Source organism: Hypoxylon trugodes (genome assembly GCF_022578975.1).
Source record: "Hypoxylon trugodes strain CBS 135444 unplaced genomic scaffold F4822scaffold_2, whole genome shotgun sequence".
NCBI lineage: Eukaryota > Fungi > Ascomycota > Sordariomycetes > Xylariales > Hypoxylaceae > Hypoxylon > Hypoxylon trugodes.
The window spans coordinates 448,649-460,247 of NW_026250017.1; the positions used below are offsets into that span (position 1 = coordinate 448,649).

Here is an 11,599-nt window from a genome sequence, read left to right on the forward strand (position 1 = left end):
AGTTGTATATGGAAAGATTTGTCACGACTGTAGGACAAATAGTCGAGAATGCTGTGACGATAAGCGTGAATGCGCCAGCCACAGTATGTAATATCAACCGATTGAATTGAAAGTACTCCAAGTCATACAATTATGATTGATGGAGATTGTTAGGCAATAGCTTTTAGGCTCCTGTGTTTCTCGTATTATGGTCCTCGGTACTTGCGAGGAGAGCCAGTCCTAGTCAGTCAGCCAACAACAGCCTGCTTCAACGTTGAGTGAGGCAAACGACATGTAATGTGTAGGTCTTGGTCTGTATCCCGTCATTTGCCCATGGTATATGTATATGAAGTAACCATGCCGGCAATTGGGCCGCAATTGATAAATGAAAGAGAATGCCGAAGCCAATTGAACTATGCGATATGTCATTGTTTCTTACCCAAGTGTTGGCCAGATTGACTTAGACCATTGAGAAGGCCGACGTCTCCAAGAGCTTATTGTTTTGCCAATTGAGTTCGAAACATTACGAAGAGACTTTGGATCTTATCAGTACTTTTTTCTTTCTCTTTCTCTTTCGTAAATGTCTGACAATCCGATTGAATTGAGAATGGTGCCTATTCGTTAGCCTCAAGGCAGCCGGATGAAGAGACCGCATGTAAGGGATGGGCTGTGAGCTGTTGATAATTATCTGCAATTCGGTTTTCGTCATTTTGTTATTGGGCATAATCCTGTGAACTTGTGTATCCATCGCCCTTCTAGACGAATAGAACAAGCAAGGTGCCTGCTTACCTTGGGTAGGCTACGCCAATGTCCTTGTCGCACCACAGCTCATTGAATTTATTAGGTAGCTTCGAAAACGTCTCACCTATCCACCTTGACTCCTCACACAGTTCGGGCGCATTCGGATTTGTGTGAGTCGCCTTCCCACCACACGACCGGCGAATTACGACGACAAGAGAATACGTTTGAGGCGAAGCTGGGGCAAGCGGATAGATTAAACGTAACGAAGAACCGACTGTAAAGAAAACTAGGCGAAACTGGAAATTGATGACTCTCCGGATCCGTCGGGGAAATGTCAAAAGTAATCCAATAATCCTAACGAGGTTGATGACTTATAATAAATGTCTGGACTTTGCCATGGGTTATAAAACCGCTAAAGTCCGGGTGGAAATGTTGACAAATCCAAGGTGAATTAGATAGCAACCCAGGTATATTTAATAAGTTGCTAGGATTAATTGACGCTAATGGGGATTATTGCAATTGATATCGCCGTCGCCACGAGGATGGGTAAGTCATCGTCATCGTCATCATCATCCTTATCCTTATCCTTATTCCGTGGAACCGGGATAAGAAGAGGTCGGGTCTAGATTAGGCAACAGAGGAGATATCGTCAGCATTGCGAGAGCGGTATGGTACTCCATACTAATTACTGTAGGTGCCTAGGAATAGGAAGAAACAATTGGAGGGAATTGATTTGAACGTTATCTTCAATATATACGGTGTTATACGGGTTACCTGTACGATAGGATACGAAACAAAATAGAACATGGGAATGTACGTGCCTAACCACCACATACGCATTTGAGAGAGATCTGGGGTTGCCCATTCATTGGATTGGATTGGAAGTAAAATCGTAAAATCGTGAAATCGATCTGTACATAATGTATGTAGCCTGCCAGCCTGCCTGGGGATATCCCTGAGCATCCCTGACACACCCGCTGCGCTACGCCCCGTTAATGGGCTACGTTAGCGGGTGGCTTGTGACTTTAGCATATGACACACGTCGTGACTGGCTAAAATGTTCACTTGGGGGGAGTATGTACCAGATGATGTGGGGACTAGTAGTGGTACTTACACTTCAAAAAGAGTACATCCAATCCCATGGATGGATGGTGTAGCTTTGCAGCCTGCCCGCTTGCATTGGGTTTTCAGGTGGGCTTATCAATTGACTTGCAATTGAATTAATTATTTGGAAGGAAGTGTAAAATCCCACCTACCACACCTACCAATTGAATTAAGCTAAGCCTAAGGGGGAAATAATTAGTTAATCTACCTTTCGTATCTACCCAATGACAGGTGGGCAAAAGCGACGAATGGGCTGTAATCGACACTGATTTCTCTCTTTCCCCTCACCAAAAAAAGAATTGTTAAGCATTTATCACACTTTAGTAACAACAATTTTTTCCAATTTCCCCCTTCTCCTATTTTTATTTTCTCAAATTATTTTCCCTTCTTCGCCTCGCTGCCCGTTCTCGCCATTATGACTCACACTTACACATTTCCTCACAGGAAAAAGCTCCCGAAGCCTTTCAGCTTCGATTGAACCCACCCAATTATGGACACTCATCTCCATCAATTGGTCTTCTGATTGGCCAATTCGTTTCGGTAGCTTCCAATTCGCCTCTGACTTGCTTCGGTCTAGGTGAATGAGGTGGCAGTTCTATCTTTCCTGCTTCCCCCTTCCCGTTTCCCCTCTTTCGCTCATCCAGTTGTTCCCTCGTCAATCCAATTGCCTGCTCAAATCGCGTCGTTTCCCGGGACTTGCCTGCTTATTAGGTACTTACATCTTGTTTCAAGGAAAAAATGCCTTACGGGTAGCCGCTGTATCCGCCGAGCCCGCTTTCGAGTATTCCGTCATCTATCAATGCAAGGAACCGAACGGCATTGTACTTAATGGTTTTTTTTTTATGCCAGGCTACCCATTCTGGATGACAACTTTATCTCCAGCACGGATCACATTCCACCGTTGAAGACGCCGGTTGTGCCAGCTCTAATACCTACCTACCTGGGTAATAAATCAGGATCCATCCTTCTACTATCTCAAGCCAGCCCGGAGAAAAATGAACTGGGCGGCAGTTGTTTGGAATCAAATTATCAATTAAGGTAAATAAGTATATTCCGCCGCGAAATTCTCCTGCCCGTTGCATAACATTCATTCATTTGCACAATTAAATAGCTTTAAAGCATTCGCCCTGTTGTTTCATCCCTGAGATTCATGTAAAGCCCTCATACTATAAACTACCCACTCGTTACCATGTACTCATTACCGTAGCCCTGACATTTATGCTGTATCCTGCTACACGTTAAGCCTCCCCTCTCGATATACTGTACTCTCGTTTACCTGTGTAAATTTGAAGCTTGGCACTAATCGCTGGCTAACAGGATGATGACATGTCAGATATAGGTCAATTATGAAGAAACTCGCGAAACTCTTTTGTTCATCAACAATGTGTTGATATTGCCTTGGTTGGCAATTGGCCAACCGTTTCGAAACACCTGGTTTGGACAAATCGCATCTGAAGAGTCCATGAATGGGCGATAGCCAGACGTTTCGTGACACGACACAATTCCACTCCCATTCTTGTCGCAATTTTCACCAACGTATTCGATCAAGTTCTCGGTCCACTTAGAAATTCCAAACTTTGGGCACCAGGACCTTTTCTTAGAAGAGGAGAGACTAGACCAATTCGCCAGAGAAGGTTCTGGCCGGTCTTTCGTAAACAAGAAAACTACAGAGATTCGTCGACTACCGTAAGTAACGGTGCCTAATCTTGCGCAAATCTCGTGCGCCTTGATTATTCCCGTCGACCCATCAACCCCATCGACGTCAATCTGCCATGCGTTCCCAGTGTTGCAGGCTTTATCTCCATCTCCTCCTTTTCCTTTCCTATCACTAAGAGATTCCCGCGAACCGGGCAGAACTGAACCCTCCAATTCTTTCCTACGATTGGACCCCGCGCGTTGCAAGCACCGTTGACGTGACAAATTCTTGTCGTACCCTAGTTGGGCTTCTATCTGGGGGGGACTACAACCAGACAAACCTGACATGCCTCATATACCTGACATACCTGAGTAGGTATGTACATGCCCACTACGGTTAGTCTACCAAATGGTAGGCTGGCAGGTTGGTAGATTGGCGAAGGAAGTGTGCGTGTGGCACACCCCTCTTCGTTCCGCAAAGGCCCCCACTCACTCTTCAACTACCAGCACCAGCTTTTCATGTTCGCGATTGTTCTCCATTGAAGCCTGATCACGTTGCAAAAAATCGTCAAGCTGTGTCCCTCCCCATTGCGTCGCTTGTGAAGCACAATTGAGTTGGGAAACTTGTCAATGCTCTGACGGGTCACATTATTTTGTGTACGGTGCCTGTCTTGTTTTTGACGAGATTCCGAATAGCATCGAATTTCGCTCACCAGATCAGGTACGTACCCTTGTACGTGTATATCCCTATCTATCCAGGTGTATGGTTTGAGTACCGGATGGCTTACACACATCCACGGATAGATAAGTACCTATTTCAGTGCAAACAGTATGGGAGAAATACATACAATATGGAGGTGACATGATCTCCAAAATGTATGAAGATCCCGTTGGTGGCCGATGGAAGCCAAGAGTGGAGCAGGGTCACTTTTCCGATACGCTTGTACCATTTCACGCAAGGTACTTGCGGTACATCCTTAAGGTACGTAATCTGGGGGTTTGGACTTGCCTGCTTGCACGCAGGACACACAGTCCCCAAAAATAAAGCCAACGCCAATGCGTCCCACCCCTGCGCCCGACACGCCGCGTCTGCCCTATTCCAGGCTACCTTATGACTTTCCTAGGTACCAGTGCTCACAGATGATGACTATTGGAGGAGGGAAGTGTGACTCCTCGACGACACCACCATCAGATCGCATCCACGTCTATATCCGACGAAGTACGGACCCCAAACAGACCAAATTCTTGAAAGGTCACCATTGTTAAAACTAAGTACATGGACTTTGGGGCTTGTAGTCTTGTTCCTCTCTCTTTTCTCCCCCCTCCAACTCTAAGAGTTGCTATCTACTTCTACCTATATACTTCCCGACCCTGATATTCACCACCGGGTCCAACTTGAATCTGTTTACATACAACTTCCTCAACCTCACCAACTTCTTCCACTTTTTACTTCTTCCTTCTACATATTCGTTTTAGCCTTCTTACTCAATCGTGCGCAGAAGGTATATCTCACATTCCGCATTTATTTGCCACCAGTGGTTTATATTTCTCCCGATTTTATTTTCTTTGCGCGCGCGTTCATATTTCTCGGCGTTTAGATATTATAATCGCGCGGGCACCCTTGGAACATCCCCCGCAAATGGTGGTTCTTCACTCACGAACAACGCACATTCATCAAGTTTCTTCGACGCTACGAAGGACGACCGTGCAGAAAAAAAAGTCAATGCCAATTGTTGACCTAATAAGTGCTCATTCAAGTCCCTAATTATTTTTGATTTGGGACGACAGCGCTATAGCCACAACAAGGGAAACCTTATTTATGCCAGCTTATCTCCGAGACCAAGCTCTGCGTTATTCTTCCTACTTCCAACCACTATTTGAAGGGACCCGGTGTACCTTGTTCTTCCACTTACACTGATACATCCCACACACCCACACACCTACCCACCTATACATACATACATACACCTCTACCAATACTTATATCTATGAACCTCTCCCCCCGACTTTACAACATCCAACGCAACGCAGCATAACTCAATTCAATCCTGCCAAAGGAAACAAGCTATAAAATTTAGAAACAACATCTTTTTCACGGTCGCAATTATAATTGCTTAAACCGTGTGCTTCCTAACCTTCCCATCGACGAATCAATTCATTCGCAATTGGGTTTCTGCCTGATTTGCCACCATCACTTCAACACACAATGGCTGACAAACCAACGTCGCCAACTGCGGTGAATACTTCTGCCTTCGTCTCTCATATTTCTACAAACCCACAATTCACTTTCTCCCGTCAAACTCCTTCTCGCATGATGGACAAGCCTATGATGGCATCAACGACTGAGTCGGCGCCCAAGAAGCCTCTCGACATCAGCAACCTCATGTCACCACCCGAACCTCCAAAATTCGATTCATTCTCTCAAGGACGGGATTCCGCATCTATGGGTCCTACCGTTTCTGAAGTTCGACGAATGGGTCCGATGCCCCCGCTGTCGCCTCCTATCTCCCCTGCTACTAAGACCGATGAGCACCCTATCAATATCATGCCGGCCAGCAGTCCCGTCAAGGATCCTATTTTATATCCTTCACAAGATGTCACTGGCTCGCCCCAGCAACAACCGCTATTTGGCCAGGATGAACCCATCGATGTCCACCGAATTGTAGACGAGCATGTCATTGCGCGACCAGCCAATCTCTTCAGAGCGACGAGTCCGCCTAACAGAGAGGATTACGAGTTGTTCCTTTATTTCAACTCCCGAATGATGGATCCCTACAAGCAAGACCCGAAGGGATGGTTGCGACGAGAACGCGGGTGGTTGCTATCGGATCGACGAGCCGGATCGCGCAACAACCAGTTCAAGAACCCAAAGCCACTACTCCCTGCCAAGGCACCACAAATTCGAAAGGAGACGCAGCGTACGAAGACTACAAAGCCCGCCAAGGTTGTGAAGGCGGCACAGGCTCACGCTGCTACTCCACGCCCGATCCGATCGTACCCTGTTTCGGGCTCAGGTCAACCTTCGAACCGCGTCCCTAGTGCGACACCGGACCCCTCACAACGCCGAGCTGTTGCACCTAACCGAGAGGACAAGGATTTCCAATCGATCGCCGACTACTGTCCACCTTTGGACTCGCTTCCGAACAGGCCCAACAGCCTCAAGGTTGATTGGAAGGGTACCCCGATTGACTTGAGCAATGATCCTCAGCGCGACCTTCTGCATCCTGATGAGATCGCGCTGGCTGCGAATCTCAGACTTGATTGCGCCACCTACTTGACGAGCAAGCGAAGAATGTTTGTGAGACGTCGCGAGTGTCTTGGTGTGGGCAAGGAGTTTCGCAAGACAGATGCTCAGCAGGCTTGCAAGATTGATGTCAACAAAGCATCCAAGCTTTGGACAGCCTTTGAAAAGGTTGGCTGGCTTGACAAGCACTGGATGGCCCGCTACCCTCCCTACCAACGGGACTAATGCCTTTTCATAATGTCAATCCATCAGGCATGGACCATCGCATTGAGGAATACTTATTAGACATACGACATCTTGAGTTTTTTTTTTTTAATATTCGGATATTTTTTACGATTTGTGCATACTTAAGCTCAGACGGGCTATCCTACTAGCGATTGAATCACGACCATTTCGATTGGTCCTCAGCGTTTCTTTCTTTTGTTTTCCCCGGGTTTACTGGTTTTTCTTTTGGGGCTGCGGCTCATTTTACTGGCATCACATCACACGGAAGAGGGATTTTGGTCTTCATCGGTACACAGCATAACAGAATTTCAATGATACCCGGAGTGAGCAGAATCCCGCCCCTATGGTTACTCTACTCCATGAATTCTTTTCATCTTTTTCGTTTCGGTCTACTGGAAGGTGGTCGGCTTAATGGTTGGTTGGTTGGTTGGTTGGTCAGGCTCATTCGGTACGGATTCGGACGGATTGGGCTTCGCCCTCATTAAGGATACCTCTGCATCATCTATGGAGTTATATTGGCCCAACAGAACGAGGTTGTTTTTGTTTTGATTTCATTTCAACGGCAGAATGATGGCTTTAGAAGCCACTATAGGAGGATGCAATCGATCACAGCGATATTACAGAAACGCTTGGCGTTTAAGTGGAAGCATGGATCGACTGCCTAGGTAGTTAGCCATCGCCTCTTGGATGCAACATTGGAGATATCTCCAGCTTATATGTAGTGTCACGTCAGCGTTGAATTTGGCAATCTCCATCAGTGAATACATATTTCTGACAAGCGAATCGTTTATTGGTCAACATTGCTTGAAACACCGCGTGATATGTTCTTAGGACCTTTGACTATAGTAAACATTATCGCCAAAGACGCGATCTGAGTCGAGAAGTTAACTCAATCCCGTTTTCCAGCCTTATGGTACGCGCTACCAAGCCGCCGTTATTGTCCCTTACTTTAGCGCCATCAGCATGCCGCCTACCGGATCAGCAATAGTGAAGTGGGATTCGGGGCGTAGATCATCGCACCTTAAATTTGTCCGTGATGTCATTCCGCTTTCACTCTTACTCTTCTATCTACACAATACTTCCATGACTATACGCAATCTGCATGCACGGGTAATTGAGCCCGTAAATGTACACATTGTTACTACTACAACATACCAATACCGAATTTGAACCATAGCCATCGTACGTTTCTTATCCCGAGTGCTGCTGCATCGTGAGGTCAGCGTACAGCTACGGGGGGTTTAAAGTTACATACATCCACATGCCTGCTTACGTATCCGCCCTACCGTACCGTACCGTACTACGTATTACTAGGACATGGGTCTCGAGAAACGGGGCCCCGCAGTTCAATTCAATACCGCGTAACATCGCGCCGGTACATGGATGAGTGCTCTTTACAGGATCCATAGGCACAATACGGACGAGTTTACAAAGTGTGGAATGCGCATGTTTGCATTCTCGGTTCAATCAGTAATTGAGGAAATGGTTAGAAACACCGTGAAACTTCAAGTGCGATATGGAATAGAATTTCCGAGAACCCAGACCCTGAACGTGGCATAAATCTACGGTTTCGTGCCAGGGGAAAATACCTGTATCATGAAGTACCTTAAAAATGGACGCGGCCCCTATTCCAGATGCCGGTAGCGAAAGTCAATGGAAATGCCGAACTATGATATTTCTAAAATTAACTCGATCGTACTGTTCCCAAACACTAAATGCATCCCAACGGAAATTACAGTTTGACACCTAAAGCACAAGCATATGAGTGCGAACTCTCATTCTGATGTCATGGTTAAGGTATATTAATGCCTCGCTATTGCGTCGTAGTAGATCCCGATCGGATCTACTTGGGGTCAGATAAGCTCAATGCGATAGCAAGACGCAACGCCACTCTCTTGGCGAAAAATTGAACAAAATTCGAACCTTGATGGTCGGATTTGATGGATTGGGTTGGCTATCAATTCGATTTTTGTCTATGCTAAATTCACCATTATCGCCGTTCAATTGAGTCAATTGACACAGACGCATGCATGTGACCAACTTGCCCATACGCCCAATATTCCCTTTCGGTTACCTTGTTTACGCGTTCCTGTGTTTACCTCGTGTGGTACTTACACGTACTCAAGTTGAACACCGTGTTAGGAATTCTAGAACCTTCTAGCCATTACTGTCGATGACGGTTTCATTTACTCTCCAGCTGCAAGAGTATACCCACCGTCGACGGCCAGATTTTGGCCATTGAGGTACTGGTTTGCGGCGAAAAATAGTACCGACTGCGCCATGTCGTCGTCTTTGCCGGGACGGCCTGCTGGTACCTTGCTCGCATACTTTTCTTTTTCGATATGGCTCTTCTGGTCTTCGTTGCTTCCTTCCGTCGTCACTGTCGCTTAGTTAGCATCTAGCTTTCACGAATATTATCGGTAATGTTAGATAGGAGAGTCGCCCTATTCGGCACTCGTAGTATTTACACAGGAAAAGATTAAGTGCGGGAAAATGGTGAACTTTGAAGAAATACTCACTCTCACTAGGAAATACACCCGGCGCAATCGAATTAACCCTAATCTTCAACTCATTCGCCGCAATCTCACTCGCCAACATCCGCGTCAAATGCGCCGCGGCGCCCTTCGACGCGTTATACGCGAAATGGTGCTGCGCCGTTTTCACTAACCCGCTAATCGATGTGATATTAATCACCGTCCCGGACCATCCGGGGAATTTTTGCCCGGACATCTGCAACAGTGGGAGGAATGCCGTGGTCGCGAAATAGATCTGCGCGACGTTGGTCCGGTATACATCAACCCAATCTTCAACTGTAGATTTCTTGCTGTCGAATAGGTTCTCTTTCATTTCCTTCGCGGAGGAAGCTTCAGTTTGTAGAGTTGAGCCGGAGATCCCGGCGTTGTTGATTAGGATGCAGAGACATTCTTCCTTGGAAGAGACTTCTTTGACTAGATTGCTGATTTGCTGTTTGTCGGTTACATCGCATGTGATGGGTATGATGGACCCTTGGCCTTGGGAGTACGTTTCTACGACTCGGTCTAGCTTCTCCTTGGTCCGGCCAGTGATGTAGACTTTAGCCCCGTTGGCGACGAGGGCTTGGGTTGCCATTAACCCGATTCCGGAACCGCCGCCGGTGACTAGGGCGACGTGGCCTTTGAGGTCGAAGAGCTTGTTTCGGGAGAAGGGCTCGTTGCGGTTGTTGGTGGATGACATTCTGATGGTTTGTATTGGGTTTAATAATCTAGAACTAGAGGACTGCTTTTGGTTGTATATCGATGGTATAGCACAAAGTCCTAAGTGTTGAGGTCGATGAAGTGAAGAAACACTAGCTCTCAATACTACGCCAGACAGCAGCAGCTTCTTATGGTGAGAGATGCCTCGTACAAACAGTGAGATCATGACGTCTCAGTGTTTTCATCGAAGCACGAGATTGCATAAGGGCCGGCTCTACTGGATGAGCTGGGAGCCATTGACCTCTTTTATTCATGCCGTCGGCTTGCATTTTGCGGCCTAGAAAACGTAAGTTGGCACCTTGTTGAGTGCTGGAGGTGAAGAAGTCATGACGAAATATGAGGCTCACTCAACTTGCTTGGTTGCATCATTGTGGGGAGCTTGTGACAGCTGCCTGGGCTGCGGTGTGATTGGTTGGTTACGTCCCGATTGGGAAGATGCTGGAGCAAGTGGTCCGATGGGAAGTAAGGGAGTAATTGAAACAATTAATTGCATCGTAATCGTTTGTATCAAAGGAATATCTACGGATGGAGTGGGTTAGGGTAGTGTTCTCGAGTCTTGCAGCTTCGATGGTTACTGGCGCTAGCATTGTAGCTGTAGGAGTCTTAGCTCAGTCAGCCAGTGTAATTGAGCGCCAAGCACTAGAACTGGCAACCAGCTCAATCTAAATCGAAAGATATCATCAATACATTGTCAATGGAGAGAATGAAGAACTATCTTGTAAAGAAATTCAATTCCTGATATCTCGTCTGATCGTTTTGGTATCATGTTTTATTCTATTCATACACACTGACCAACTGCCCAAACTCAACCCTTTCCTAGCTCACAACCGCAATTAAGCAGTACCACTACCACCCTCCGTAGTATGTCTCTGTCCCGATCCAACAGGCATAACTCCCCTCTTAGCACCCAGTCGCTCATCCTCCTCTTGCATCTTTGTTCGTCCCTTCTCCTCCATACCCTTGTTTCGGAACATCGCGCCCGTGGCAGCTTGCAAGCTACCAACGCTTCCGCTGATGGCGCCGCTGACGTCGCCTTTGAGTTTCTGACCTGCGCCGGCCGATGGGTGGGTAGTTGGGTCGGAAGACGTGACGATGGATCCGTCGTTCATGATGTTGCTCTTGCCCGTCTGGGACGTGCCGGAGGAGTTCTGGAGCTCGGCTTCGCGCTGGAGGCCGCTAGTGGGGTTGCCGGTGGATGCCATTGTGATTGAGGTAATATATAGATGGTGCGTGTTTAATTTGGCTTTTTGAAATAGTTCTCTTAATTGAAGACTAAATACTGAATTTGAGCACTAGGCAGATTGATTTTACAAAGATTTGAAGAATTGATGCTGAGGAACTTGAACAATTTTATTATTTAAGCCATTACATACCTAGATACTGATGTCATTTCGTTGCACAAAGTGGGAGTGACGTCATTTCTAACTTGATGTATCTA

The 11,599-nt window shown here is 46.6% G+C and overlaps 4 protein-coding genes across 4 annotated transcripts; 1 reads left to right on the plus strand and 3 right to left on the minus strand.

Moving 5' to 3' along the window:
* Positions 1–3,042: 3,042 nt before the first annotated feature.
* On the minus strand, positions 3,043–4,031 carry F4822DRAFT_108847 (uncharacterized protein). Its single transcript, XM_051452432.1, has one exon. The coding sequence runs from the start codon at positions 3,805–3,807 to the stop codon at positions 3,169–3,171; it is 639 nt and encodes a 212-aa protein (XP_051317665.1). The 5' UTR covers positions 3,808–4,031; the 3' UTR covers positions 3,043–3,168.
* A 1,089-nt stretch (positions 4,032–5,120) lies between these two features.
* On the plus strand, positions 5,121–7,084 carry F4822DRAFT_108820 (uncharacterized protein). The gene has a single exon (XM_051452431.1). It carries the CDS (start codon positions 5,666–5,668, stop codon positions 6,926–6,928), a length of 1,263 nt encoding a protein of 420 aa, XP_051317666.1. The 5' UTR covers positions 5,121–5,665; the 3' UTR covers positions 6,929–7,084.
* A 1,600-nt stretch (positions 7,085–8,684) lies between these two features.
* Positions 8,685–10,723, minus strand: F4822DRAFT_388833 (uncharacterized protein). The gene is made up of 2 exons (XM_051456912.1): positions 9,448–10,723; positions 8,685–9,308 (listed from the first exon to the last, which is right to left on the minus strand). Exons 1-2 carry the CDS (start codon positions 10,325–10,327, stop codon positions 9,115–9,117), a joined length of 1,074 nt encoding a protein of 357 aa, XP_051317667.1. The 5' UTR covers positions 10,328–10,723; the 3' UTR covers positions 8,685–9,114.
* A 150-nt stretch (positions 10,724–10,873) lies between these two features.
* On the minus strand, positions 10,874–11,596 carry F4822DRAFT_388835 (uncharacterized protein). The gene has a single exon (XM_051456913.1). The coding sequence runs from the start codon at positions 11,361–11,363 to the stop codon at positions 10,995–10,997; it is 369 nt and encodes a 122-aa protein (XP_051317668.1). The 5' UTR covers positions 11,364–11,596; the 3' UTR covers positions 10,874–10,994.
* Positions 11,597–11,599: the final 3 nt, after the last annotated feature.

What these genes read in the sequence shown, in the direction of transcription:
- F4822DRAFT_108847 (XM_051452432.1), bottom strand. Translation starts at nt 3,807, where the DNA reads ATGTCAGGTTTGTCTGGTTGTAGTCCCCCCCAGATAGAAGCCCAACTA.
- F4822DRAFT_108820 (XM_051452431.1), top strand. Translation starts at nt 5,666, where the DNA reads ATGGCTGACAAACCAACGTCGCCAACTGCGGTGAATACTTCTGCCTTC.
- F4822DRAFT_388833 (XM_051456912.1), bottom strand. Translation starts at nt 10,327, where the DNA reads ATGATCTCACTGTTTGTACGAGGCATCTCTCACCATAAGAAGCTGCTG. An exon ending in GGGTGTATTTCCTAGTGAGA is followed by an intron (nt 9,309 to 9,447) that starts GTGAGTATTTCT and finishes ACTAAGCGACAG; the next exon opens with TGACGACGGAAGGAAGCAAC.
- F4822DRAFT_388835 (XM_051456913.1), bottom strand. Translation starts at nt 11,363, where the DNA reads ATGGCATCCACCGGCAACCCCACTAGCGGCCTCCAGCGCGAAGCCGAG.